The following is a 26907-nucleotide window of genomic DNA, read 5'->3' as shown; positions in this document are numbered from 1 at the left end:
GGCAGCGCATCTACACACATTTCCCATTCACCAGATTCCCATCACTATCGGGGCTTAGTTATTACCAGCGCAGCTGCTTTTTGCACTGCAGAAGCGAAACTTTGACACGCGTAATTCTTCATCCTCTCGGTTTTATTCCGTGTATCCTCCCCGCTCTTTGTATCCGAGGAGCTCCGACTGCACCGCCAACTCGGTGCGCGTCCGCTCTCATTCCCAACGAGCGCCAAGCGTTCCCGAGCGGTGGCCTGATTTGAAATGCTCACCCCCAGCCCGACTCAGACTGCAGGCTCCGTTTTGTTTTGAGCCCCGGCTTCGTCGGGCCCGGGGTACACGGCGCTCTCAAGGACGAAAAGGACGCTCGCTCTCCCCGCTCCGGAGAAGCCTTCGCGCGTACGCACGCCGACAGCTTAACCGCGCAGATACGCGCCCCGACAAAGCGCCGTCTCTGCCTTTATTACTCGTACGCCAGGCGGGCACCTTCATTACCACCTGCTCATTGCGCGCGGAAGGTTAAACAAACCAATTACACTTCCCAATGTGGTGCTGGGGTACCAAGGAACTGTCGACCGCCCACCCCCCCCCCTTGCATTTAAAGCAGGATAGAGAGAGAGGCAGAGGGAGAGAGGGAGCTTCCTTATTAAAGACAATGACACCGTCATGGCTGAACGCTCTCCCACACTTAGTTTTTTGCCGCAGAAACAGTGCAACACAGCCCTTAATGTCTCCGCGTTACACAGGAGCCGAACGGCATTCTACCAGAGACGCAACATGGCCGACATCGCGGCCTGCCTCATGATTCACACCCACTGTCACATGCAGAATCACTTATTGCACAATAAAACGATTAACCAAAATGCGTGGCGGATGTTTTATTGTTTACAAGCATGTTCACCCCCCCCCCCCCCCGCCCCCCCCCCACGTAGATTTTTTTAATTCTCTGAACGTCCGTGTTTGCGTAGCAGTGGAATTTAGACGCAGTGTTTTTCTTGGGGAAAACCCGAGCCTCGTGTTCCCCCAGCGACCGGCGCCAGTCCCGGCCTCCCGGCTCCGGTCCGACCGCCGGTTCCCCCTCGCTAGTTTAACATCTGAATTTATTATCTGCGGATCCGATCCATCATTTCTCCGTGGCGTTTACTTGCGAGTTGTTGGCGCGGAGGGGACGGGCCGCTGTAATGGCAAAATCGCTACCGTGTGTAATCAGACGTAACCTGAAGACGCGGAGGCTCGCCCGGTTTGGGCTCAGAAGGGAAGAACGCTGATACATCACGCCTGTCAATTACGGGCCCGGGCAGACCTCCTGGTTTCCCCCGCATCGTTACATCACCCCGCCAGTTATCCAGGTGTCTGAGTCCTTGTACTCCCACGGAACAACCACTCACTCCTAAATGAAGAGGTAGAGGCTCCTGGTGAGAATTTGTATGGCAGAACCGGGCTGAATCGTGTTCTTCTTGTCTCTCTCTCCCTGTTTCTCTCTCTCTCTCTCTCTCTCTCTCACCCCCCCTCCCCCCTTCTCTATAGGCGCCTGACCAAGGAGAACGTCAAGCCCTCCGGACGGCAGATCGGCAAGCTGAGCCACAGCAATCCCACAATCCTCTTTGATTACGTGCGTACTTTACCGCTTGTGACGGACATAATGGGCCAGGTGGAGGGCGAATGAGGAGCCGTAATGGGGAGCGTTTTATCTCGCCGGCTAAAACATTACTTTTCCTGCTTCCTTCCATTACCACGCTGTTTTTCTTCCATTTGGCAGTATTGCTTAGAGCAGTTCATTCTTCTAGCGCTAAAATGCAAAAATTAATGGCTTACGTGAAACTAAAAGTAAGCGGGGAATCGAGCGTTAGTTGGACGGTACATCAGCAGCTCTTGGACGAGAAATTGGAAATGCTAATAGGACAAAATGGAGAATTTTGTTATCCTCAAATTTGGAAGCCTCAGTTATAGAGCATTCAGACACTGGCAGAGTATTAAAACACAGACACATCATTATATGTTTTAATTGGTGTTTGTGTAGTGATGCTGTGCAAGTTGCCAGAGTGATTTGAGTGTACACGCAGTAGGCTGGATGGGTAGACGGGAGAACGGACTTTGAGCGATTTCTGCTTGTTGTGAGGCAGAACGGCGTGTGCTGGTGAAGACAGTGGGATCACGGGTTCATCTTAGACTCGGAGAGGAAGAGACACTCCGCTGTACACTTTCAGCGGTCTGTCAGAAGGCTAAGGCTCCGCAGCGCATTAGCATTTCACACGGAATTGGACAAGTCCGCAGCGAAGCTCCGGAGGGGAGCGGGGACAGGGATGTGAGCGGAATGGGAGAGGGAACTGGGCAGGGTTGCGTTCGGGAGCCTCTGGTCTCATCGTTACCTGCCCAGTTCTGTCCCCCTCCTGCTGTGAAACCCCTCATTGTGGGGAACGTCATCAAAGACCTATCACAGCTTACAACCTAGCTGTTCTCTGCTAGTAATTGGAGTCAGACTGGCTGCACTCCATCGTTGGTGCTGTCAATCATTTGGACCAATTCATTTGCATGACTGGCCATAGAGAAACACTGTGATTGGTTGAAATGCTTTGCCGCGTAGAGGAAGTGACGGCTTGTGCGCTCTGCTCTTTTTCAGATCCTGTCTCAGATCCAGTGGTATGACAACCTCATCACGCCGGTGGTGGACTCCCTGAAATACCTCACCTCGCTCAGCTATGACGTGCTGGCCTGTATCCTTTCTGAGTTTCCCCCTTCCTCGTTAACACCTCATCCCTTTCCCGCTAGCCCTGTCTGCTAAGAGATAAGGCGAAGGCCCTCACCTTGGGCCGCGATCGCGCGTGAACAGCGGAGGCGCTAAGGCAGGTCTTTGAAAATGCCAACCGCTTCTGGTCCGTCTGAGCCGCCCCGGCCTGGAACAACAGGTTCGTTCTTTACATAGGCTGCCATTTTGAACCCATTTGATGTTTCCATTAAGCTCTCTTTGAGAAGCTAGGGGGAAAAAAACCTGTTTGTTTTCAGCACCTCGGCCGAACTCTCCCGCGCGCTCCCCCGCCCCGCTCCGTTCAGAAGCGCTAATGCATTAAACCGTTGGCTGTGGCGCTTTGGCCTGGCAGCCCGCCCCAGCCCCGGCGCCAATGAACAGCACGCTCCTTAACCCTTCCCAAAGATTGCATCATCGAAGCCCTGGCCAATCCTGAGAAGGAGAAGATGAAGCACGACGACACCACCATCTCCTCCTGGCTTCAGAGTAAGTGCCTTTTTTTCTTTTCCGTTTTTGCGCGTCTTCCCACATCCACGCAGGTAAACGGAATTTTAATAGCGAGGAGCTTTTTTGGCAGCTTTTCGCCGTTTCCCTGCGGGTGCGTTTTGAAGTGCCTGCCGGTAATGAGTTTTTCCAGTAAATTAGACCGTATTCTAGCTTGCTTGTTTAGTGATTATTGTGATAGTCTTTTTTTTTTTTTCTTTCTTTTGAAGTAGTTTTCACAGGGTCTCCATTGCTTTGAACTGACCGCGTTGTGCCGGGAGAGGAATGACATCCGGGGGTTACATCGTTTTGTCTTTTGAAGAGTTTATTCCATGAGCTGAGTAGTGAATCAAATGCTTGGTGCGTTTCCTGTGGTAATACTGGTACTCAGGAGGCGTTTCCTTTCATCAACAGTTACACACCGATGTACATAAGTGCTAAATCAGCCGCTTCTGTGATGGATGCTGCGACCATAGAATGATTGCTGCATTCACATCTTCCCTGTTCTCCCCCCCCCCCCCTCCCTCAATAATGAAGTCTAGAATATGCAGCATTCTGCATTGCCCATGAACGTTATGGAAGATGAGATTGAAGATATACTTTATTGAACCGCGTGGGGTAATTTGTCCTCTGCATTTGATTCATCCTAGTTACTTGGGAGCAGTGGACTCTCACTGTGGCGCCTGGGGCTCAATGTGGGGTTAAGGGCTTTGCTCAAGGGCCCAACAGCTGGACCGGGGTTTGAACTAGCGACCTTCTGGGTCTGCAGTCACGCACCACTGAACCACTACTGCTCCTGCCTCCTCGGTTAAAACTTGTTCTCCTCATTTGCCGTTGGCCAGAGCTGAGCGAATGAGATTAATGGAGAAGGAGGCAGCTTTTGGATAACCGCCGTTTTTTTTTTTTTGTTCTGCCACCTAATGAATCCGTATTTGAGCGTGTAGCTTTCCAGCTCAGCGATTTAAAAACGACAGCGATGCTCGCTTTTCTACACTGCAGCTGCGCCCGGCTCGCTAATGCTAATCCTCCCTTTCGCCCCCCTCCGCGTTCGTTCCCTGACCGCTCGTTTTCTCCCGGGCGTGATGGCGTCTTGCTGGGCGACCTTCATATTGAGCTCCAAGCAGCACGTAGCCAAGCACAGCCCCGCTAGACGAAGAGAGCCGTTGCTGTTGAACTTGGCTCGGTTTTGCGGTGATAAGTAATAAGTTAGCGGTGGGAGAAATCCGAGCCAAACATTAATAGGCTTGTAAGGAACATAAGCCCAGGTTTATAAGTATTTCATTGTTGCTAATGAAGCTTCTTTTTCATATTTACCAGAGGAGCTTTTACTTCAAAATGAGTGAGCCAGGGCTGATTGTTATTTAAGCATGCTTCAGAAAGACTACTGAAATATATTTGAGGTTAAAAAAAAAACTCAAACTAACTTTTCCTAAAGGCACAATGACTTATAAAACGGGGTGTAAGTCGCATGATAGGGTATCATGGAAACTGTTCATTTTTAAGAAATAATTGCTTATGGTTATTGCTTCCTAATTAAAATTGAAGGACGGGTATTCATGTTCCTTTAATTTTTATCTGTTATTGGAGGCAATAGTTTTATGTATGCCTTTAAAATTGCATCCTGTGGGATGAGTAACAGAATATCCATTTTCATACTGAGCTGAAATCTCATCACAGTGAGCACATTTACTTTCATTTAACCCGTTAAAAAAATGGGTTGTGTACTGAATGCAGAAGTAGAAAGGTAAGCGTTCTGACCCTGTGTGTAATAAATAACCTGTGCATTACGTACGCGTGTCCTCAGGTCTGGCCAGTCTCTGCGGTGCCGTTTTCAGGAAATACCCCATCGAGCTGGCGGGCCTGCTGCAGTACGTGACCAATCAGCTGAAGGCGGGGAAGAGGTAGGCTGGCCCTGCCCACGTGAGCGGGGTTTAGTGGGGCGTGGGGAGGGGGCTGGTGTGGGGGGTTGGGCGGGGGGGGGGGGGTGGCAGGAAGCCAGGCTGCCCACGCCTCAGCCAGCTCCACGGAGAGAGCGGAGCGAGAAGCCCACTCCGCCTGACCTGCTTTTCAGGCCTCATCTGTCACAGCGAGGGCCTGGCACTCCCACACATATATCTCTCGCTCTTCCTTTCTCTCTCTCTCTCTCTCTCTCTCTCTCTCTCTCTCTCTCTCTCTCTCTCTCTCTCTCTCTAGTCCTCTCTCCCTCTATTCCCCTCTCTCTCTTCCTCTCTCTCTCTAGTCCTCTCTCCCTCTATTCCCCTCTCTCTTCCTCTCTCTCTCTAGTCCTCTCTCCCTCTATTCCCCTCTCTCTCTTCCTCTCTCTCTAGTCCTCTCTCCCTCTATTCCCCTCTCTCTCTTCCTCTCTCTCTCTAGTCCTCTCTCCCTCTATTCCCCTCTCTCTTCCTCTCTCTCTAGTCCTCTCTCCCTCTATTCCCCTCTCTCATCCTCTCTTCCTCTCTCTGCCTCACTTTCTATTCCCCTCTCTCTTCCTCCCTCTCTAGACCTCTCTTTTCCTCCCTCTCTAGTCCTTTCTTCCTCTCGCTTTCTATTCCCCTCTTCCACCATCTTCTTTCCTTTTCTCTTTTCCTCTGTCTTCTCTCCATCTTCCATCTCTTGCTTCCTTCCTCTAGTCCTCTCTTCCTCTATTCCCCTCTCTCTCTTCCTCTCTCTAGTCCTCTCTCCCTCTATTCCCCTCTCTCTTCCTCTCTCTCTCTAGTCCTCTCTCCCTCTATTCCCCTCTCTCTCTTCCTCTCTCTCTAGTCCTCTCTCCCTCTATTCCCCTCTCTCGTCCTCTCTTCCTCTCTCTGCCTCACTTTCTATTCCCCTCTCTCTCTTCCTCCCTCTCTAGACCTCTCTTTTCCTCCCTCTCTAGTCCTTTCTTCCTCTCTGCCTCACTTTCTATTACCCTCTTCCACCATCTTCTTTCCTTTTCTCTTTTCCTCTGTCTTCCCTCCATCTTCCATCTCTTGCTTCCTTCCTCTAGTTCTCTCTTCCTCCATGTTCTTCCTTCTCTTCTCCCTCTAGTCCTCTCTCTTCCTCCATGTTCGTCCGTCTCTCTCGCCCTCCTCCCTCTCTCTCACACACATACCTGGGGCTGTCTCAGTATCTGTACCCAGCACACACGGCCTCCCCCGCTCTCTCTCTCCCCGGCCCTCCCCTCCCTGTGCCACAGCACAGCGACTGCAGCCCACATTCCAGTTTGTGATGTAGGTCATGCCTGCCAGACTCAGCCCGCTGTTGATAGGGCTGTTTTCCATTTTACTCCCTTATTTTCTGTTATGAGGTGATTATCTGTGAATGGGGTCACAACCCGGTCTGTTCTCAACAGCTACACCCCCATCCATATACATTCCTGGTGCTTGTTTGATGATTTCCTTCTGGTGTGTGTGTGTCTGTGTGTGCGTGCACGCATTTGTGTGTGTGTCTGTGTGTGTGTTCCGCAGCTTCGATCTGTTGATCCTGAAGGAGGTGGTACAGAAGATGGCTGGGATTGAGATCACGGACGAGATGACGATGGAGCAGTTGGAAGCCATGACAGGAGGGGAGCAGCTCAAAGCTGAGGTGAGCATATCTCAGGCCTACCCTAAACCACCCTGGAGGACCACTCCAGAGTTTACCCTCAGCACACCCACCATGGCCGAAATGCATACCTCAGGCCTGCCCTAAACCACACTAGGGGACCACTCCAGCGTTTAAATCACATTTTATTTTGTAGACGCTTTTATCCAAAGCAACATACAAAAAGGTACAACATACCAAGGTCAGAGAACAAACTACAGAACAGGTTGGATAAGGTACAATTCACATAGGATTGGTTGTAAAGCCATGAACATAAGTCCTGTACACAAGGTAAATAGGTCAGGTCTTTAAGTAATACTGTCAGGTACTACAGTACAGAGACGCATACAAATTCAAAAGCGTGAGGCTTCTCAGAGGCATTGTAGAACTTTCTAACACAGATGAGGCGATTGGCTGTGACTGGAAGGAGCAGGCCAGGGCTTTCCGTTGTCATTACACGGAGATCACTAAGAGCTTCCCTCGACCATTTTACTCCACCCAAGACATTCTCTTTCTCACTCTCGCCGTTTCTCTGTCTCTCCCTCTTTGTTTCTATCCCTCTCTTCTCTCCTTTCATTTTTCAAGTGGCCCTGCAACACCTCATCAAATATTCATGGCACATTTATACTGAAACTCCACCGTGTTGCCGACAGCGTGTCAGTCTGTTTATGAGCCCAAAGGGAGTCTTGTGTTTGAAGTGGGGGGATATGGGTAGTGTAGTTCTGACCGGCTGGCTCGTTCCACATCCAGGGAGGCTACTTCGGCCAAATCCGGAACACCAAGAAGTCGTCCCAGCGTCTGAAGGACGCCCTACTGGATCACGAGCTGGCCCTGCCCCTCTGCCTCCTGATGGCCCAGCAGAGGAACGGCGTGGTCTTCTCAGAGGGCGGCGAGAAGCACCTCAAGCTGGTGGGCAAGCTCTACGATCAGGTATAGAACCCCCCCCCCGAACATGCTTTCCGCCTGCCCAAGCTGCTGGCCCCCCAGAATCAAATATGTTGTGTGTTATAGTCTACACCAGGAAGGGGAAGGAATCCACTCATCTGCTTGTATGACCTGCAATAGCTTCCTAAATAGGTGTTAACATTAGAAATTGTAGATGCAGTATACCTGCCTCCTTCTATAATCTTTCCTAAATATTAGAAGGAAATGGGGAGTTTATGCCATTTTCTTCACAAACCTCCACCTCCAGACAATATGAGCATATCTCTCTTCCAGCATTCTATTCAGCAACTGAATGACCACCACTTTAATACAAATTGCTCAATAATGCTCAAATCTCAATTCTGTTTTCGCATGCATAGAACAAAATTCTTTCCTTGCAATTGTGTGATGAAGTTGGTGAAATCTTTTTTTTTTGGGGGGGGTAATTGTGAATGCTGTAGTTTTAGAAACAATAGGTTTATGACTCTGTGGGGGTAACACCTGACATTTTCAGTTTTTCACTGAAACTGGGACTTCCCTGAGTAGACAACTCCGTGAAATTTGAGTTCAGTCCCTGCTCACACAAACCACCAAAGTTGTGCATTCTCTGTGGAATTGATGAGTCAGAGGAGAGAGTGCTTGTAGCCTAAAAAAGTGCATTCCAAATAGCAGACGTAGGCGAAGGGAAAAGTGTGCTTAATTTATGAATATTGTTATACAAATATTTGTCATTAAATATATAAACATTTATTATTTGTTATAAAACATTGCACTTTGTATTAGAACCGCTATAATCCCGCTGTGTCCTTTATTTCAGTTAAATAGTTTTGCAGCATTTGCTGTCATAATCTATATGAAATTAAGTCGCTGTGGGTGTGGAAATCAATGCTGTAATGGTGGACAAGCCCGATGCCTTTCTTGTGTTAAACCCACTTCGACAGTGATTTTGGAGAGTAGCCTGTTTCCACATGCATACATGACTGCTGATAGAACCTTAGCCTCATGCTGAGTGAGATTGAGATTAAGGAGGCTGGTTAGTTCTCGTGGCACCAGCTTCTAGGCCAGAGGTGTGCTGTCTTATATGAAAATGGCCAATGTGGGTGCAGGTTTAAAATGGTTTTTTTAATCTTATTTGAAGACCATTAGTTAAATACTTGTGCTGGGCTAAAACAAAAACCTGCGCCTACACCAACCCTTTGCGGGGAGGATTGGACATCTCTGCTCTAGGTGGTCCGTAAATCCTTGCCCCCGTGCCCACCCTGGTAAGTCACTGACATATCACATCACAATAAGACAAGATCTGATCGAAAGTCCCACTGTGTTTGATTTGCACTTTGTTGTACGTCGCTCTGGATAAGAGTGTCTGCTAAATGCCACGTAATGTAATGTAATGTAATGTAATGTAAAAATGAATAGTTGCAGCACGCGTACACAAACTCACCGCCCCTTTCATCCACCAAAACATGTCTAATGCCAAGCTTTCCCTCATTGAGCCTGATCGAGACGAGTCTTATTGTCCCCTCCGCTTTAATATTAGTGTTTTATACCATCACTGAGAGGCAGCAGTTCAGCCAGCACAGTGCTGCTAGCTTTTCTTCTCCCTCTGCCACTCTCCACCCGATGACTCATCGGGGCTTATTTTGTGGAGGAGGGGACGGATCGCCGGCGCAGCCCCGTTGGATCGTCCAGGTAATTAGTCACGCTATGCCTGCGAGGTGTTTTCTCTGTCGTCTGCGGGGAGGCAAGCTCGGTCGTTAATTCGGGCTCATTTCCCCCACGTACAAAACCGCAGGCGCCCGTCACCTCAAATGTCCCGAGTTCTCCAGCACAAGCACGTTCGCCCAAACTGCATCACGGCTTTGATTGATACGGTCAGTCCGTTCTTTAATTACTGAGGCATGATTTATGCAGAAGCCTACCAGGGCCGTAAAACTTAACCGTGAAGTTACTAAACTTGTGTTCTGTTCGAATGCATTTAGTTTCCGCTCGAAAGAGCTTTTTTAAACGAGCAGCGTCTGAATCGTTCATTCGATTCCCTAGCTAACTTTTGATAAAGTTCACTTTTATGATAACTTTAATGATACAAAGGTATGTGTGATTGCTTGCTCTTTAGTAGTAGAAAAGGGCAGCACAAAAAGTCACTCATCTAGGGTACTGTTATTTTTCCCCCTTGTATGCCATGCCACCCTGCATTAGTATCTCAGACAGAGCAACATTTAGCACAGTGAGGATACAGAAGAGGGCCCCATTGAGCGTCGTCCTTGAAAACTGACCCTTTAGTGTTCGCCCCCCCCCCCCCCCCCTGTTGCTGTCCCTTCCAGTTTAAAGGTGCAGGTTTGTGGTTTTGGCTCATCGGGCCTGGCGAAACCACCGCAGCTCCCGATCCCTACATGGATTCGGCTTGAGTGGAGGAGCCGAGGAGTTGTGTAGCATGGCCACACGCTGTCATGGGCTGCCCAGGCCAAGCAGGTTTATGCAGGCCAAGCAGGTGTATGCAAGCCAACCATTCTAAAAGAGCAACTTCACACCTTATCGTGAAGCCTCAAAGCTTCTTCATCACGAAGCCTCAAAACCCCTTTATCACAAAACCTCAAAACCCCTTCATCACGATGCCTCAAAGGCCCTTCATCATGGAGCCTCAAAGACCCTTCATCACAAAGCTTCAAAGTAGTGTAGGAGTGTTTAGTTCAGCCGATTTTGTGCAGGCCAAACTCAGAACTCCAGACCAGTTTGTGCCTCCCTCTACTTGGAAAACATTCCTCTTGGCCCGGTGCCCACTGTCTCAGTCACCTCAAGCTTTCCACTCAGCTGAGAGGTCAACCAACCGTATGAAGGCCCTGTCCAGATGCTCTCTCCCTTATGTAGCTTAGTCTATAGATCATGCCACCCAGTAGTGCGTTCCGCTCTGCTTGCCTTTTGTCCATGTTTTATGACCACCTTTCTTTCTTGCACGCAAAGTCCTTTCTCTTGGTCAGTCATGCGGTTCCAGCCTCCCCTCACCCAAGCCAAACTGCAGTGCAAATGCAGGGACTTGAGTAGAAAACTGTGTTTTATGCTGAGATCAATTTTAACCGTCAGATAAACAACACCCTGTATTTTACTGGATGTGACAAACCCAAAGGTGCGGGAGTTATGAGGCGGAGTGATCGGTTTGATCGTTTCCGTCCTCTTGAGCACGTCGGCCTTGGGACCTCAGAAAAGGCTCCCGGTTTCTTCCCAGTCCAGCGGTCATGGTTGTCTTCGCAGGCTACAGTCGCAGCGAACGCACCTCTGTGCGGTCCAGAAGGCGGAGGGCTGCCCTCAGCACGCCACCCACACGCTGATAGATGGATGGGTTTAATAAGGCGAGGAGTCGTGTCCGAACGAGCGAGCGATTCTCAGGCCTCGGAGGCACTGAGTGCTCGTGGCGAAACGTCGTTCACCCTGTGCTTTCTCTCCCCCGCCTCGCCTCAGTGCCATGACACCTTGGTGCAGTTCGGCGGCTTCCTGGCCTCCAACCTCAGCACGGAGGACTACATCAAGCGGGTGCCCGCCGTGGACATCTTGTGCAACCAGTTCCACGCGCCACATGATGCAGCCTTCTTCCTGTCCCGCCCCATGTACGCCCACCAGATCCTGGTGAGTGAGACACGGTCCCACCAGGGAAAGCAGGAGCTGTGCCTACCTTCCCCCTCCTTCTCCCTCTCTCCCTCCTCCCTCATTCTCCCTCTCTTTCTCTCCTTCCACACTCATTCTCTTTCTCTCTCCTCTCTTTCTCCCTCTCCTTCCCCTCTGGACCACACTTGTTATTCTTTGTGTCTCCTCAAATCCCCTTTTCCCCTCTGCCTTACTCTCCCTCTCAGTCTCTTTGTTCCCTCCCTCTGATATTTTCCCCTTGTTTTTCCTTGCCCACCTCCCCCCGTCTTCTATAATATCCTTCAGGTCTCTGTGCTTCCCTCCCTCCCTCTCTCCTTAGGGCTGCTGAAGCTGAGGAGCAGAGCACCGTTTTTACCTCCCCAGCACTGCTCCCACAGTGTTCCTTGTGTTTATCTCTGCACAGTCACAGCATGTTCACACCGTCTCACTCCTTCAAGTGAAGCGGCAGAAATATTTTTCTAAAGCCTTGGCAGTGTATTCATGCCCACACATTTGCTTTGTTGTTTTGCACCCACAAACTCCAATGCATAATTTCATCCACAAATCTCGGAAAAACACGGAACTCTCTCCTGCCTCTCGGCTCGGGTGCGGAGAACCGCGCTTCGTCTCGCCTTAAACGGCACGGGGTTCGGGCCAGAACTCACCAGCGTCCCTCTGCTGTTGTCCGCAGTCCAAGTACGACGAGCTGAAGAAGGCGGAGAAGGGCAACCGGCAGCAGCAGAAGGTGCACAAGTACATGGCGGCCTGCGAGCAGGTGATGGCTCCCGTGCACGAGGCCGTGGTGTCCCTGCACCTGCCCAAGGTGTGGGACGACCTGCGGCCGCAGTTCTACGCCACCTTCTGGTCCCTCACCATGTACGACCTGGCCGTGCCCCACAACGCCTACGACCGGGAAGTCAACAAACTCAAGGTGCAGATGAAGGCCATCGACGAAAACCCCGACATGGTAGGTCGTCCCGAACCAACGATGTCATTTCTCTTCTGTTTTTCTGTCGCAGCAAATGTTTACTGCCACGTCTCCAAAGATAAATCTTTCCACGTTCAATGCCGCACAATGTATTTTCCTTTCAAATTTTTTATTTTCAGAAGACCTGTGTGCAAACTTAATTTAATCTGTTGACAGCTACAGGCATCCTAGGCTTTGATGCATAAAAATATTCTGAGCAGTCTGCAAGTTTTAAAGCTTACAATCTCACTTTTGGAATTGGTATTTTCTAACCTGCCTGTTTTCACACATCACAGAATTTAAGAGCTTTGACAGTGTTTATTTACTTATCGTCTGCTCTTGTACAATACTTACAAGGCTTAGTCTTTAAATCTACATTTTCCAACTCTATATTTAGTCAAGCAGCTGATTAAACTTTTCTCTGTGTACTCCTGACTCAGCACTATGTCCAATTAGAACAGAGCTTTCAATCTGACAGCATTTATACCTGATTCTCCACCTGGACATTTGCCCTCCTCCGTTTACGCTCGGGGCTGAATTGTAAAGCTATTGGAGGACGGGGATGATGATGATAAAACGCACCGGGCCCATTGTAAATGCATTACCAACAAACGAAAATCTGATTGTAAAACAATCTTGTTGATGAATAATTGAGCTGCTTGTCTGACTCAAACGATGTGTAGTTGAATGCCTTTCGGATGCTTGGCTTTATGAGAAATGTGAAAGGCTGCTGGCTAGCTTATTTTTTTTTTTTAGTTATTGTGTGGTGTGGTTGAGTCCGGCATTAATGTCTTCGTCTGTGGTGAGGCTATTGTTAGTGGTGGGGTGTTTCCGTTTGTTGATGGCGTTGCTGTGTCTCGGTTGACGGGAAGGCTTTTGTTTGTTTGCGTGATTTTGTTTGCAGAATGTCTGGGGAGGATGTGCTTAATGGCATTGTTGTGTCTTTGTTTGAGAGTCCTGTTGTGTTTTGCCGAATGGTGTTGACTGGTTTTGGCTAATGGTGGTATTGTGTTTTGCCGAATGGTGTTGACCTGTTTTGGCTAATTGTGGTATTGTGTTTTGTCGAATGGTGTTGACCTGTTTTGGCTAATGATGGTATTGTGTTTTGCCGAATGGTGTTGACCTGTTTTGGCTAATGTTGGTATTGTGTTTTGGCTGATGGTATTTTGTCTTAGTTGATGGGGTTGTTGCGTCTCGGTCGATGGCGTTGTCGCGTCTCGGTCGATGCCGTTCTTTTGGCTCTGTAGCTGAGGCTGTTGCCGCGTCTCTTCCCCTGCAGCCTCTGAATAAGAAGAAGAAGGAGAAGGAGCGGTGCACAGCGCTGCAGGATAAACTGCAGGAGGAGGAGAAGAAGCAGCTGGAGCACGTCCAGAGGGTCCTGCATCGGCTTAAACTGGAGAAGGACAACTGGCTGCTGGCCAGTGAGTGCCCGACCCTCCACACCACTCAACATTCACATACATCCGCATTAGCCTCACCACCCAACAGGCACCTTCACTAACAACAACCATTAAAGTAACAAACACGGTGATAATACAGCAGTGCTATAATGCTGCAGTTATTATTTCTTCCCAACAAGGACATCCCTTATCAGGACATCAGTTATCATTGTGATGGCAGTAGTCATAATTAGAATGTGAAGAAAAGTAATCGCCGTCCTCGTACTATAATGGATGCAATAATGGTGCTGTTTCAACAAAGAAAAAATCAATTTACAGGTTCACAAAAGGGCTGTAAAGTCAATGGAATACATGGGGCTTAGGGGGGGGAAAAGAAAACTCTGAATTTTGCTCCATTGGGTGCCAGTGTTTTTATTGAACCAACAAAATGCTGACGAATGTCAGACACTACAGCCTTGTAACGATTTGGAGTAGCTGTCTATATGCATCAGAATTTATCTGCTCAAAAGGACATTTGGACCCAGGGGATTTAGTTAAAATGATGGCTTGTGCATTACATTGTTTTGCAGCATGGCAAGTTTAAGTGCTGGAACAACAAGAAGCTGTTTTGTAAATTTGCTCATTTGATGCGATGCTGGTTTTGAACGCTTTTTAATCTTCTGCCCAGAATCCACCAAGAACGAGACCATCACCAAGTTTCTGCAGCTCTGTCTCTTCCCTCGGTGCATCTTCTCAGCCATCGACGCCGTTTACTGCGCCCGCTTCGTGGAGCTGGTGCACCAGCAGAAAACACCCAATTTCTGCACTCTGCTGTGCTACGACAGGGTAAGCTCCATCCCCTGACACTGCATTCTGTGTGGTGTTCCTCAGGCTTTTGGGATGGGGGGGCCTCCAAGGGGATAAAGACTACACGTCGGGAATGTCTTCAGTTGAATGGCTTTGTAATGGCTCGGGCCAGCTCAAACCAAACGTCGTCCTCAAGGTTCATTTTCAAATGTCCTGCCAACTGCATATTCCTGTTGGGTATATATGTAAAGTTATCATTTAAAGGGAAAACTTTGCTAAATTTAAGAAACCTAGATAGTCCGTATGAGTTTAGGCTGAGGGGGTGGCATCTTAATATGGTGAATTTACTTGGCTTTGCTTTGGCTTTGCCTGCGGTTAAAAGTCTAACAGTAAGAAGGCTGTTATTGAACGCCCCATGCCCACCCCCCCAGGTGTTCTCTGACATCATCTACACGGTGGCTAGCTGCACAGAGAACGAGGCCCGGCGATACGGGCGCTTCCTGTGCTGCATGCTGGAGACAGTGACCCGGTGGCACAGTGACCGCGCTATCTACGAGAAGGTACCCTCTGTCTGTCTGTCTGTCTGTCTGTCTGTGTGTCTGTGTGTGTCTGTGTGTGTCTGTGTGTGTCTGTGTGTGTCTGTGTGTGTCTGTGTGTGTCTGTGTGTGTCTGTGTGTGTCTGTGTGTGTCTGTGTGTGTCTGTGTGTGTCTGTCTGTCTGTCTGTCTGTCTGTCTGTCTGTCTGTGCCATCTGTGAAGGAAGGTACCTTGTGATTGTGTATTCACAGGTAACGTGCCATCTACCAGAAGGTACCTTGTGACTGTGTGTGTGTGATGAGTTATTGTGCCATCTATGAGAAGGTGCCATCTGACACTGTTTAATATTGGAAATTGATAAAATTGTCAATAAATATTTTAATCTTTAAGTTGACTGGGGACAACGGATGTTGAAAAGTAGCTTCTGTTCCTTAAAAATACATACTTTCATTTACAATGATTTAATCTCATTCAAATTTTTAAAACTTGGTGTGACAGTTTTGGAACATGAAATCAGAATATGAGCTTCCCTGAAATACCATTTCAAAGAAATAAATTAATACATTTAAAAATGTGTTACTTCCAGCATACCGGCAAAACCATTGTAAGCCAATACACTGTATATGGCACTCCTTGCTGCTGCTTTAAAATTATTACTGACTCTTCCAATTGCAGTAAAGCCAGCGTTGGTGTTGTTGGCACATGTGATTTGACACGGAAAAGGGGTATCATTTCGCAGCTCTGAACTTTACAGGATGCTTGAAAAGCATAGGTGGATTAGATTTTGGTCAAAAATTAGAAGGGCACAGATCTGGGATCTTGAAATTCTCACCTATCTCTCGGCTATAAGGCTATTTCCTGTCGCAATGTGCACATATGAAGAAAAATAAATATAAAATCTAGCCAAGTCTGGTCGCTTTTCCTGCAGGTTCTTTGTTGGTGGAACTGCTGAAGCTATGCAAAAAGGAGCAGTGAAATGCCCTAGCCATTTTGGCCTGCTTTTAACATTAAAATTACTGCAATACCAGCTTTCTTTAATATTAGCACTTAAAATAACAGTCTCTTTATTACGTGCCATTTTCAGGTAAGAATGTGTAGGCTACGCTATTCAGCAACTGAATGACCGACATATTGAAACTGACTTTAGAGTAGGATGATATCGTGGGTGAAGCTGTAGCCTACAGGTACATGACAAAAGCAGCCACTCATTTCTTTTTTTTTTTTACAACCACGCCAAGCAACATCGTCTGAAATAAGCACAAAACATTTACTTGCCATACACGCCTACCCAAACAAGTTCAGATGTAGCCTACGAAACTTGCATGCACTGTTGACTTATTTCAGGAATTCATTTTGGTACTCTACAAAGGGATTGAATTTGCATATACTCCATACCGACAAGAACATGCAGGTAAAACTTAAATGGCTAGGATATATAACTTGACCGTCTAAATTCTAAAGGTAATGGGTACACTTCTGTGAGCAAGACTACTGCTCTGTTTGGCTAGAAGATAGCTAGCTATGCGCTATGAAACTATTAAGTTCTTTTAAAAGGTAACTTGCTAACATTACCTGACTTCTGCATCAGAACAATTAAATCTGATAAAACAATATGCAAAGGGTACTTTTTTTTTAGTGGCCTGAGCCAAGGTCAAAGGATCTGGGCTGGGAGCATTTCACAAAGTCGGGTTAATTGGTTAGCTCCATAACTGTAAAACTTGGAACATCTCACTGTAGCCTTTTGCATTTTGTTTATATTGTTTGTAATCCTATTTCTTCTATATGGCCATATATTTCATGATAAATAAAATATTTATTATGAACAAAAGCATCCATTTTCATGTCATCAGAGCTGGCTGTGATTATACAAATAAAGTCTTTGTAGCTGTTTAAGGTCAACTATCCCTGAGGCACACAGTTAGGCCTAAGGTTTATTTGTATGATTTAGTGAGCCATGCTTTTACATTATTCTAACATTCATCTTGTTTACGTGCACCAAACATATAGCACCGATTGGGAACATCATTTTGTTGCCTCTGTTCCACTCTCATTTCAGGAGTGTGGAAATTACCCAGGGTTCCTCACCATCTTTAGAGCGACGAGCTTCGACGGCGGGAACAAGGCGGACCAACTGGACTACGAGAACTTCAGACACGTCGTCCACAAGTGGCATTACAAGCTGACTAAAGTGAGCTGCCCTTCCCCCGGCCCGTTCGTAGCTGTTGAAAGGGCTGTTGTTTCTGCGCAGAGCAAGTCGCATTGAAATACCGACCTTGTGAAAAGCTTGCTGCATAATTAATTCTCTTTGAAAGAATGTATTTTTTTGATGATATGGTTTTACGGTTCCGCATCAGCATGTGGGCCGAATGTAGTCATTTGATGAAGGGAAACCGCCTTTGTTTTTCACTGACTGCAAAGTACTTCTAAGTAGCTGAGGGAGTACTTGACTTTTTTTTCTCCCTTTTCTTTAACATCAGAGCTCCGCATTTTGTTGGCAGAGTGCTAATGAAAGGCGTTCGTTACACCTGTCTTCATCTTTGATTTATGACCATTCGAGGATTTCAAACGAAGGCTCTTCCGTTTTTATTCATGTCTAATGGCTGTACGAGGACCTAAGCCGGGGTTTAGAACAATCACGATCCAAGAGATGGGCTTGCTGAATAAAATCCCTTTATGTGTACATTTATTCCATTTCCTAATGTCTTTCACCGGAGCCATGCTAGCATTAGTGTGTACGTTGGTCAGTCCAAAATACTCGACTGGGGAAAATGATCTCCACGTTGATGAAGAGACGGTGCCAATGTTTGTCTATACATAACAAAGTTTAATTAAACTGCCAGCCGCAGGAACACGAGCATGTTACAAAATGTCCGACAAGCTCTCACTTTAATTATCTTTCATGCAGATGTACATTTGCGTCAGTGTTCCCAGGCAGGGGGGTTTTGCCGCCCTCCTGATTGGTCCAGAAACACTATTGTTACAAGACCTCTCCAGTGCCTACCAGACATTATGGCACCATCTAAATCTGCAATACACAAACAAATAGATACGTTCTCAGACCAAGGTTGTGCTTGTATATACATTTCATACTCGCAGTGTATAAAAAGACTTGATATACAGTAGTTTTCCAGCAGAAGTCACCTGTAGCACGATCCAAATATAGTGCCTCTATATAAAACAATTGGGCGGTGAAGGTATTTTCACACACAAGTGTCACGGTGAAAAACCGCTGTTTAAATAGACAGATAAATCCGTGGTCCAGAAACGGCGTTTTTTTAGCCCACGTCCGAGCCGTAAAACGTGTCAGGAGTCAGTCCTTGACGGGAGCTTATTTGCGTTGGTGTCCCTGTTGATGAACACGTTGGCCTTGCCTAACCCCCACCTCCCCTCCCTCTCTCCCTCCCCCGCAGGCCTCCGTGCACTGCCTGGAGACGGGCGAGTACACGCACATCCGCAACATCCTCATCGTGCTGACCAAGATACTGCCCTGCTACCCCAAAGTGCTGAACCTGGGGCAGGCCCTGGAGTGCCGCGTCCACAAGATCTGCCAGGAGGAGAAGGAGAAGAGGCCTGACCTCTATGCGTTGGCTATGGGGTAACGGAGAGCCATCCAGCCTTGTGTGAATTTCCTTACAGTGCCCGGGTCTGGTGCGCAGAGGTTTTTGAGCAGAGGGGTGGGGGGGGGGGGACCTGGCCGAACAGATGCTTCGTACCTCAGTCAGGCACGTTCGCGCGCGGTTAAAACGCCACCTGTCTGACCTTTGCTCCACTTGAGATGGTGGAAGTCCCTGAGCAGTGACAGTGAACAGTCAGGGCTGCCCCATCAGAGAGAAAGTTGGGATACTTTGTGTGTCTTTGTTGGTGTGTGTTTTTAAATGTGGTTGTGTGTGTCTATATCGGTTTGTCTGTTTGTATTTGTGTGTGTGTGTCTATGTTTGTGTGTGTGCATGCGTGTGTTTGTTTGTGTCTGTGTGTGTGTATTCGTGTGTTTATGTATACGTGTTTGTGTGTGTCTGTGCGTGTATGAGACGATACCCAGCCCTTTAGCATCCTCCCAGCAGTGTGGCGGCTTGGCGGTTTTTCCCACGTGTGGCACGGCGTTCTCTGTGCCCTTCCGGTGCCGCCTGGCCGCTCCCTCCCGTCACTCGTATTTCAGCGCAGTCAATCCCGGCCAAGATTAAAAGGCGGGATAAGGTCGCGCCTGCAGTAAAGTCCCTCATTGTCGGCTAATGAAAACCATTAATTCAATAGCAGAGGACTTGTTGGGATCACGCCGGCCTTTGTCCAGTCGTGATCAGTTATCCATCGTAATGAGCTTTTCTCTTTCCGCCGCGACGGGCGCAGGGCAGAGTAAACACGCTCGCTCCCGCCGGTAATGAGCATCTCCGCGCCGAACGACGTTTCCATTACGCGGTGCCGCGGGATCGGATCCCAGGGACGGCCGCTTTCGTACCCACTCGGCTCTCCTTCGCCCTCGCGCCCGTTTGAAGTCGCGCTGAAAAGGGCGCGTGTTTCTGCGGTTGCTGTGGAGAATCGTTATCTTTTGCCTCCGTCGCCTGTGAGGCGTAATGAGGTGAAGTGCGTTTCAGAAAATCCCTCCTGTTTTTGGCCCGTTTCTCCAGTTAATCAAAATTCATGCTCACGCATTTTGTTGGACCCTTATTCCTTCTCTCTTTATTCTACCTGGACTAAAACAGCAGGGGTTTTTTTTTAGTTCCATAATATCAAGTGCTTTATTAAATTCAAAGAAAAATGTTTCTGAATCAAGCTTTTTGGGTTATTTAACTGTGTAAACTTGATTCTGCTGTGAAAGTTACTAAAATCTCCTGCTCCTCCTGATATTCAGACCTACGTAACCGCCAGCTCGCTCACTCGGTGAACTACATGATTAAAATTCAGATAATGCGTTAGGTTGTGGAATATGCTGTTCTGGATATATGTTTTGGGAATCCATAGTGCAGCTGTATGCTTCCCTGGGACTTTGCGTTTTATACACAGCTTGAAAAGCTGTGGAATTATCCCTTCCTCCGAGCCAGAAATACGCTTTTAGATTCTGCAGGTGTTTAGTTGCTGTTTTTAGCCTGGTATTCAGAGTCAACATTTAAGCCTTCAAATTGTATTGCAGGCAAAGTCGCCACCTTATCCTGGTAACCATGGTGCAAAAAAAACACGGAAATTACAAGCTATTACGGTCCGCCTAGACGTGGCACGAAAAGATCATGGTAATGATGGGTCAAGATGACAGTTTTCACTCAACGTAGATAAACTCCTTCAGTTTAATAGCTATGGTGGGGCGCCTGAAAGCTTGCGTTTTGACTCTGCCTGCCGGTTTTCTGCTTGCTGGACTGTTGCTGTGTGACATCACTTCCCCCCGGTAACCATGTGTGCGACTTGCAGCTACTCAGGGCAGTTGAAAGGCAGGAAAGTGCACATGGTCCCCGAGAACGAGTTCCACCACAAGGAGCAGCCAGTGCCCAGCGCCAGGCCCCCCAGCCTGCAGAACGGACCGGGCAGTGTGGGGAAACCCGCCACTGCCGCCGTTAGCGGCGGCAAGACCGACGAGGGCGCCACTGAGGACGCGGGTAAGAGAGCGGGGTTCGGTCCCGGGGCCCGGGGGCGGGGGAGGGCCAGGGTCTACGGAAGCACTCCCCGCGTGTTCATTACCTGTAGCTGTGTAGATTACCTCCATGAATTATCTGTAATTTTGAGTGAAGGGGTTATGAGAGTGGTAAATTAATTTGGCAGCACTATCGGTGCCCACGCCCAGCTGTTAAACGGTTGTTAGTAATGCAGTGGATGTCTGGGTTGTTATTTTTATATTTTTAATTTTTTTTTTTTTTTTTTTCTCTAATTGTGGGTTACATGTCCCTTCTGACGCATGCGGCCCACACACATTCATTCAGAATAAAAGCTCTCGAAGCGCTTCTGCAGCGCTTCTAAATAATTCACAGCTGTAAAACTCCATCTACATTTCATTCACTTTTCATGAGCTTTTGATTGCGCTGAAGGATTGCGCATTTTCCTTGGATGTACATAAACCCTGGATAAATTTCTGTTCATCCTTCTCCCTAGACAGTCCTCATTTTTGTGTTTTTCAGCCTTAAAAAAAATTATTTAATCTGTTTATGAAGTCGTAACATCATGTCACAAAGCTGCAGAAGCAATGCTTTTGATAATGTAATGATGACAAGAACAGCCTGTTCAGCCCAGCAATGTTCGCCTTAATCTACCACTAAAGTGTACCTACTGCTTGGTTTGCCGAACAGCTAAATAGCATCAAGCACCGTTTCAAAACCCTGGCAAGCTATTCCAGACAGTGACCCCTCTGTACTGTCTGTCTGTGCAGAATTTATCCTTTGCCACTTTCCATCTATGCCCCCTTGTTCTGTGTTTCAGATAAGTCCAAGGAGAAAACCCAGGGCTCTGTGAAACCAGCCAACAAAACCAACAACTCGACGACCAAAGTCGCTACCAGTAATGGGAACAGTGCTCCTAACAGGTATGGCAGCCCCTAACACTGCAGCCTTTCTTGCCATAGCATTCGGGGGATCTCGAGATTGATGCATTGCTCTCATCTTTCATATAATGTTATTAAAAGTATAGGCCTGGAGGTGAGAAAGTTTAGCAGCCGGGTTATTATTTGAAACTACCTTCAAAACACGTGAGTCCTTTATCAAAGTGTCTCTTCCCCCCTGAACTGTGTAATCAAATCCAATAGTGTTTCAGGTAGTAGCCGGGGATTCTATTCTATTAAATTGAGCTATTGCTGAAGGAAATGGCTTTAAAGTAACCTTTTTCAGAAGACATGGCTGTTACACAGACAGGAAACCGGGAGGGAAGGCGAAATCCCATAAATTGCCTAGTGTGAAGCAACCTTTTCAGAGTCATGCTGGAGAGGAAGTGTTACAGAGCCAGAAATAATTGGAATTAAAACATTACTTGAGGTGTGATAAACTGTAGATCGGATATGTTTGGCTGCGGCCTTCTGGGTGTTTTCTCAGGGCTTGACCAGGTCACGAAAGCAATTTGGCACTTCTCAAAAGGTGGCTTTCGGTCAGACTGCTCGGTGTAAGAAAAGCGCTGCGTCTTCCGGAGGCGACAATGACGGATTTGTCTTAACTCTGCTGACGTTTTCCCCCCCCCAGCAACAAAAACATGAAGGAGAAGGAAGACAAAGAGAAAAGCGGGAAGGAGAAGAAGGAAAAGAAGGAGAAGACTCCGGGCAGCACCCCAGAGGCCAAAACCAGCGGGAAGGAGAGGCAGAAGGAGGAGAGGTCCGCCAAAGATGACAAGGCGCGTGACGGCAAGGAGAAGACGCCCAAGTCCGACAAGGAGAAGCCCAAGAAGGACGAGAAGAGCAAGGAGGAGAAGACCAAGACCGCCGGCGCCGCCTCCGACAAGGAGTCCTCCAAGGAGCGAGACGTGGCCAAGGAGAACTGCAAGGGAGAGAAGAACACCCAGGCTGGGTCCTTGAAGTCGCCCGTTCCCAGGTCCGATTCGGCCGAGACCGACCGGGGTAAGCTCCTTCTTTTTCAGCTCTTCACCTACGGTAATGTGGCGGGTCCGTGACGATATGCGTCCGGCGCCGAGTGTTGCTTTAATATCTTTGAGGAATTTACAGCGTGAAGCGCCGCGAGAAAAGCTTAATTGACTTTTTCAGTGTCGGTGCCGTTTTCATAGACCTCTTAGTCGATCAAACGGCATTTTTCTTGTTTATTTGAGGGCAGTGGTTTCACGGTTCAGTTTTTGTTTTGGCAGAGGTTTGTGTGCGTCACCTGCAGGAATGCGGCCTTGTTTCGTTTGGCGCGCAGCTGCAGAAGGTCACGCAACACCCTTCTGCGAGTTTGCGCAGAAGGGCAGCATAACTGAACCCTCCTCCTCCCCCTTTCTTCTCAGAACAAAAGAGACGAAAGCTGGACACCCACTCTTCGCCGTCACACTCCTCCGCGGTTAAGGTTAGTATAGCCTGAGGAAGGCTGCACCTTCGATTCCTCCCCTTCCCAATGGAGACCACGTGTTCTTCCAAGTGTCCGTCTTCCCACCTCGTCCAACATGGAGAGTGCACACAGGGGCCTCTGGAGTCCAGCTTTAAACGCAGAGATGTATTTTTTTTGTGTTTTTTTTTTTTTTTTTTTTTTTTTTTTTAAGAAAAAAGGAGAAAAAAAGAATAGAAAGCATTTCATGGACTATTTTTTTTGTAATGAATATTTTTGTAAGAAAATCTTCAAGGACCTAGCAGAATGTTGTAAATAGCAGTTTTTTTTTCCTCTTCGTGATCTCGTCTTAAGTGTGGAGATAACCAGCTCAAGTGCCTCTATTTTTTTTCCTGGGGGGAAAAAAAAGATATATTTTTTTTATAATCTCGTATTTATTCGTCTTATTTTTTCTTGCACATTTCCATTTTTCCTCTCCCTGTTAGATTTTCCACCCCCCGTTCGAGTGCAGTATTTGCTTAAAGCAGATTTGGGCTCCCTGTTGAGAAGTGGAGCGCTTTTTTCTTTTTCTTTTTTTGTTTTGTTTTTGGGTTTTTTTTTTTTTCTTCCTCTATCTGAATGGCGATGAGAGGATGCATCCGGAGGAAGAATTCCTGGTTGAAACACGGTGCCGGTTCCTTCCCGCCTTCCAGAGTCCAGCAGAGAGCGGAACGGCATCCGCTGCCTCCCAGTGCCTTCCAAGAGGGAGCCCCCTACAGGAGAGATGGCTCCGTGCTCCCCCACCCTCCTCCTCCTCCTCCTCCTCCTCCTCGGTAGTTGCGTGTTATTCAGTCAGCAGGCGGTGTGTAGCTGTGCCAGCGCTTCGAGCGGTGGAAGCCTGTCCAGTGGAATTCCTCGCCCACCCCTGACCCCACCTTCAGCACCTGCAGTAGGAGCCTACGACAGCCTGCCCCCATCCCCCCTCCCCAAACCCCCCTGCAAGCACAGAAAAGAAAAAAATCCACGATGTTCTGCAAGCAATGGCAACAAATAAAAGAAACCGACAGCGAGGAGGAAAAACATCAGGCGTGGGTGTAGCCTTCCGGAAGGATCCGCTCCAGGGAGCCTGTTCTAATTCTTTATGTTCCCTAACCTCCAAGAAGTCAATGAGTTTCCCCATGTCTTGTCCATTACAAACTGTAAGTTATTAAATTACGCACAGAAGCATCTTAGGCAGGCATATCACACAGCGACACTGATTTTCTGCAAATTAACTCACAGCACTGGAATGAACTCTTAACTCTCCGAGCCTATATTTGAGCCCATTAATGTTTTTGCACACCCCACTAAAGTGCCCACATATTGCCGCCTTAGGACATGAACTCTCTTGAACACACACAGAGAAAAACGACACTTTATAACCAGAGACATGGGTACAAGGTATTGCATCTCATTTTTGCGAAAGCCAAATGCAGTGTTTTTCTGTGTCTTTGGGTCATTCAGTGTGAAATCAACACCTCTACCACAAAATCCTCAGATTTGCCAGTTATTGGGCGGTTCTCTAGATGAGTCAGTGGTCGTCTGTCGAATTTGTATTGTTGAAATGATTAATTCTATGATTGGTTATTGATATTGATTATCTAGGTATCTGTAAGCTTTCTTCAAAGCATTTACTGTGCTGTCTGTCTCTATACGGTCTTTATCGCAAATAATACTATGAAATTTCAAGCCGAAGGACTTTGAAAGATTAGGACACCTGCTTGATCCGTCTCTGTGTTGGTACAGACACGCCTGATTGTAACATTTTGTAATTGTCAAATTCTAAATCTCGAGATTTAGTGTAAGTGTATGCACATTTGGTCTGAAGCAGTGTCCATTGCAGGAGATATGATAGAGCCTGGTCTCATCGAGTTCATATTCACCGGTGTCTGATTTGGCTCTGACTGACCCTGTTCACAGAAGCATTGTGATGGGGAAAAAAAGGAAAAGATTCTCTTCTCAGGGGCTTTCGAAAGCAGAGGCTTATTTTTATACACACAGAATTTGAGAATCAGGCTAACCCACCCTTCCCCTTCTCCATCCTCCATAGTTTTCTGCAAGTCTCTTTCTCTCCAAATAACAATGTCAAAGTCTTAGTCCTTGAAGGTCTGTGGGGCTGTGTGGAGTGACGGCCATCCTGCCCCCACCCCCCCTCTCTCCCGATGTCTGCCAAGCTCCTCCTGCTCATCTGTCATCTCCATTCATTCCTACAGGACAGTCTCATCGAACTCAAGGACTCCGCTTCAAAGGTTTGCACACTGTGTTTCATTTGACCACTCCCGCGCCGCGTCCCCAGGCCCAGGCAGGTGTCGAGTCGGCTGCTTTTCAGGGCGCTTAGAGGGGCAGTCCGCCCACCTGAGTAGTCTCTGTCCATCCTGGTAGTTTTTGCTGAAATGTGACTGGGTTTCTAAATGTTGGCTGCAGCTCAACCTGGATGGACAGATACTAAGTGGAAACATGCCATTTTTTTGAGTGAACTGCCCCTTTAAAGCCCCAAAGGGTAGACTTATTTGAGGTAGATATCGATGCTCTGGTTTTGGTGTGTGTGTAGTGTACCCCCCCCCCCCCCCCCCATCAGAAATGTGCTGTGTTTCTCACCTCTTTGGTTATGATATTCATAATGGAGGGGGTGCATTAACATGTGTGTGTGTTAATGTGCACACAGCGGTTTTGCACTGTGGCTATGTGTAGACGGTTAGATTGCGTCTCCCCTGAAAACAGCACTGTTGAATTGATTTTGCTGCCACAGATAATGACTTTGCTGAATAGCAGTGGGAATTTTTTCGGTGGCATGTATAATTCACACCACGGCATCAGCAATCGCGACCCGTCTCTTTTCCATCCTCCTCTCCTTCCCCTCGAATCTTATATGCAATTGCAGCATTCAGAAATTCTTATTTTTATTGGTAAGATAGAGATTGCGATTGCAGCAGCATGTGGTGTCTGGAGGGTTTACAATGGACCCCCCCGTGCTCCAAGCCTTCCGTCTGACTTTGCTCTCCGCTGCGATAACCACTTTGAATGGCGCCGATCAAACCCGCGTCTAGAGAAGCGTTCGCATTGCGGTTAATGCAGGAAGTGACGGGCCATTTCAGAATGTGCTGATCTCCACTGCTTCAAATACCCACCCCCACGAGAGTTTTTAAGCAGATGCCAAAGCCTCGAATCGTGACTCACTCTTAACAGGAATTCATTGATGCTTTGAAAGGGCATCTCTGTGAAATGGGTGTGTGAAAAGGGACGGCGCTCATTCAACGACAGGGAGAAGATATAATCTCTCGGGCGCCTCATGTATGGTGCCATTTTGACTCGCGCTGAAGGGAGTATCCTTATCTCGTTCTCTGATGTCAAAAAACCACGACTCCTTTAGCTTTGCGCAACCTTTTTTCGCCATTCGCTCCCGCTGTGTTTTTATCAGGTTGGGGAAGGCAGCCAAGTCTTGCCGAGTCGAGTCTTGACCTAACATCGTGAGCCCCTGTCACTTGATCGGGGTGTTTGTGTTGAAGTGTTTCCGTTGGAAGCATCAGGTCATGTGTTCAGAACTGCAGAGGAACATAAATCATGTCTTGGCTTCCGTTTTGATTGATGACTTGGTAGTAGGCTAATTTATTCTCCCTTGTCATCTGCTTTCATTTGGAAGATCCTCCCCCTCAAGGTAAAGGACATATGTCTGTGGAGATCGTTATGGCCAAGTCCCTACTGCCTTACCTGGTGATGACTGAAATAAATTGCCCTCATAAATCATTCAAAGGTTATATAACATGATGGTGGCTAATGCTTGTGTGATTCTGGGTGTTGTCCACTTGCCTTGTATTCACACTTGAGCGGAAAGTTTAGCGAGGTTACCGAACTTGCTTTAACTATCACGGGAATATTTGAAAAATGACCATTACTGTGCCGATCTGCCCTGTGCAGTGGGATTAATGGTCACAGCGGCCTCAGCAGTGGT

General features: G+C 47.7%; 1 protein-coding gene across 1 annotated transcript in view; it reads left to right on the top strand.

Moving 5' to 3' along the window:
• thoc2 (THO complex 2) overlaps window positions 1–26907 on the top strand; it is a 62900-nt gene that overhangs the window by 22248 nt on the left and 13745 nt on the right. Inside the window, exons 16-33 of the mRNA XM_061233483.1 lie at window positions 1519–1603; window positions 2612–2705; window positions 3143–3223; window positions 5025–5121; window positions 6664–6781; window positions 7529–7708; window positions 11156–11320; window positions 12009–12284; window positions 13564–13705; window positions 14352–14509; window positions 14902–15030; window positions 17063–17194; window positions 18417–18601; window positions 20404–20588; window positions 21403–21505; window positions 22152–22522; window positions 22903–22961; window positions 25172–25207. Of these exons, the coding sequence (XP_061089467.1) occupies window positions 1519–1603; window positions 2612–2705; window positions 3143–3223; window positions 5025–5121; window positions 6664–6781; window positions 7529–7708; window positions 11156–11320; window positions 12009–12284; window positions 13564–13705; window positions 14352–14509; window positions 14902–15030; window positions 17063–17194; window positions 18417–18601; window positions 20404–20588; window positions 21403–21505; window positions 22152–22522; window positions 22903–22961; window positions 25172–25207 (2596 nt within the window). The remainder of the gene's footprint in view (window positions 1–1518; window positions 1604–2611; window positions 2706–3142; window positions 3224–5024; window positions 5122–6663; window positions 6782–7528; window positions 7709–11155; window positions 11321–12008; window positions 12285–13563; window positions 13706–14351; window positions 14510–14901; window positions 15031–17062; window positions 17195–18416; window positions 18602–20403; window positions 20589–21402; window positions 21506–22151; window positions 22523–22902; window positions 22962–25171; window positions 25208–26907) is intronic.

This window comes from Conger conger, chromosome 3 (assembly GCF_963514075.1).
Source record: "Conger conger chromosome 3, fConCon1.1, whole genome shotgun sequence".
In the NCBI taxonomy this organism is placed as follows: domain Eukaryota; kingdom Metazoa; phylum Chordata; class Actinopteri; order Anguilliformes; family Congridae; genus Conger; species Conger conger.
Note: the sequence above shows the minus strand (reverse complement) of the source record. Positions and strands in the feature narration are given on the sequence as shown.